We start from the raw sequence: 2,947 nt of genomic DNA on the forward strand, positions 1-2,947 counted from the left end.
ATATTTTCTTTTCCTGGTAATTGAAGGTAAGGGCCGCCAGTTTACTGAGTACATCCGCCTATTTGTTCTGGCTCCTGGGAATTTGGCTGATCCGGAAGTCGACGAACGTGTCAGATAGAGAATGAACCAAAGCCAGGTATGATTGCATGGATTTGTTGTTGGCGTCAAAGGTTCCATTTATCAGATTGGCGACTAGCTGTGAATCCACGTAGGCTTGCAGCTTCTTTATTCCTAGTTCTCGAGCTATGCGCATTCCTGCCAACAGTGCCTCATACTCTACCTCGTTGTTTGTCACCTTAAAGTTAAATCGTAGCGCGTATGTATGCTCTTCCTAATGCGGGCCTGTAAGAATTAATCCTGCGCCAGCGCCCTCGGAGCTTGCTGCGCCGTCGGTATAGATTTCCCATAGTTTGAGCGGGGGCACGGGAAGCTGTTCAGGGTCGTCTATCGCTGGCATATCAGCGGCCATTTCAGCTAAATAATCGGCCATCACCTGTCCCTTGATAGCGCTTCTAGCACAATATGAGATTTCATGCTTACCTAGCTCTATTTCCCATTTGGTCAACCTGCCTGATATTTCGGGCTTATAGAGTAGCTGTCGAATAGGCTGATCGGTGAGCACCGTTATCGGATGTGCTTGGAAGGATCTGCGCAGACGTCGGGCGGTGACAACGAGTGCGTACACAAGTTTTTCGATGGGGCGATAATTCAGTTTGCTTCCTGATAGCGCTTTGCTGACGAAGTAAATTGGCATTTGGGTGTCCCCTCGTTCAGCAACTAAAACGGAACTAACAGCCTCTGTAGATACTGCGAGGTAAAGTATCAGGGTTTTTCCTGCAATCGCTGCCGTTAGCATTGGGAGATCTTTGAGGAGTGTTTTCATCTCCTGGAATGCCTTTTCTGCCTCATCAGTCCACTTAAAGTCTGACTTCTTAGCGCAGTCCTTCAAGGTGTGAAAGAATGGGAGTGATCTTTCGGCGGCCTTGGATAGGAATCACGTCAATGCGGCTAACTTCCCATTGAGGCTTTGAACTTGCTTTTTTGTTTTTGGGGTGGGCATTTTTTCAATTGCTTCTATTTTCTTTGGGTTGGCCTTGATTCCGCGTGGAGTCACAATATGTCTCAAAAAATTCCCTTCCTCTTCTCCAAAGCTACATTTGGCCGGCTTGAGTTTCATGTTGATGCTTCGGAGCGTGTTAAACGTTTCAAGTATGTCGTCTAACAATTGTTCTTCGGTATTGCTCTTAATGACGAGGTCGTCAACATATGCCTCAAGGTTGCGCCCTATCTGCTTAGCGAATGCTGTATCGATAGTGCGTTGATATGTAGCGCCGGCATTCTTTAGTCCAAAGGGCATCTTAGTGTAACAGTATATCCCTTGGTCTGTGTGGAACGCGGTTTTCTCTTCCTCCTCTTCCGCCATTTGTATCTGGTGGTATTCTTTGTAGGCATCCAGGAAGCATTTGAACCTAAAACCAGCAAGCGACTCTACTTTCCAGTCTATTTCTGGCAAAGGATAATTGTCTTTAGGGCAGGCTTTGTTAATATCGTTGAAATCAATACAGATCCCCCACGTTCCATCTGACATGGCCACCAGCATAGGGTTGGCTACCCATGTATGGTAGTTCACTTTGCGCAGTATGTTGGCTTTGGCCAACTTATCCACTTCTCTGCGCAACCACTCACTTCTCTCTGGGCCATGGGCCAATTCTTTTTCTTAATTGGGGTCAAGTTGTGAAAGGACCCGTTCATATACATTATAAACGATTCACAATAGTTGATTACCTCGCGAGGTATTTGACCTCTATATGATACATTTTATAAACATTGCATTCGTTTTTAAAAGACAAACTTTCTTTACAACGAAAGTTGACGGCATGCACACCATTTCATAATACATCCAACTATAATTGACATAATAATAATCTTGATGAACTCAATGACTCGAATGCAACGTCTTTCAAAATATGCCATGAATGACTCCAAGTAATACCCTTAAAATGAGTTAATGCACAGCGGAAGATTTCTTTAATATCTGAGAATAAACATGCTTTAAAGTGTCAACCAAAAGGTTGGTGAGTTCATAGGTTTATCATAACAATCATTTCAATATATTAATAGACCACAAGATTTCCGTTTATAAATATATGTACACTCGCAAGTGTATAAAAGTATTCTATAAGTTGTAGGCACCCGGTAACAAGCCTTAACGTTCATGTTTTACCCTCTGAAGTACACCAGATCAGGTGTGTTTAAAATAACCTCGAAGTACTAAAGCATCCCATAGTCAGGATGGGGTTTGTCAGGCCCAATAGATCTATCTTTAGGATTCGCGCCTACCGTACATAGACAAGTAGTTTAATGTTACCAAGCTAAGGGTATATTTCTGGTTTAAACCCACGTAGAATTAGTTTTAGTACTTGTGCCTATTTCGTAAAACATTTATAAAAACAGCGCATGTATTCTCAGTCCCAAAAATATATATAAAAGGGAGAAAATGAAACTCACCATACTGTATTTCGTAGTAAAATACATATAACGTCATTTAACAAGTGCAAGGTTGGCCTCGGATTCACGAACCTATATTAATTATATATATTTATATGTTGGTCAATATTTGTCTAACAATTTTTGTTCAAGTCATAGTGTACCACAATCCTAATGCTCGAGACTAATATGCAAAAGTCAACAAAAGCCAACTTGACCCAAAATGACTTCTAAAATTTATATGTGTTTATTATATAACTTAACTATAGTCGTTTTGTATATTTAAATATATTTATTAGATTTTATAATAATAAAAGTCATTTATTAATAAAAATTTATATTAACGTTTATATATGATAAAATATACTTTTATATATCTTAAGTAGTAAAATTTATAAAGTTCACTTAATATCGTAAAACTATAGTGGTAAGTATTATTAATGTAATTATATTACGCGTG

General features: G+C 40.0%; 1 protein-coding gene across 1 annotated transcript; it reads right to left on the minus strand.

The window, feature by feature from the left end:
• Positions 1-331: 331 nt before the first annotated feature.
• LOC139889142 (uncharacterized) lies at positions 332-883 on the minus strand. The gene has a single exon (XM_071872109.1). The coding sequence runs from the start codon at positions 881-883 to the stop codon at positions 332-334; it is 552 nt and encodes a 183-aa protein (XP_071728210.1).
• Between the last annotated feature and the right edge of the window lie 2,064 nt (positions 884-2,947).

The sequence above is a fragment of the Rutidosis leptorrhynchoides genome, chromosome 2 (assembly GCF_046630445.1).
Source record: "Rutidosis leptorrhynchoides isolate AG116_Rl617_1_P2 chromosome 2, CSIRO_AGI_Rlap_v1, whole genome shotgun sequence".
Lineage (NCBI taxonomy): Eukaryota > Viridiplantae > Streptophyta > Magnoliopsida > Asterales > Asteraceae > Rutidosis > Rutidosis leptorrhynchoides.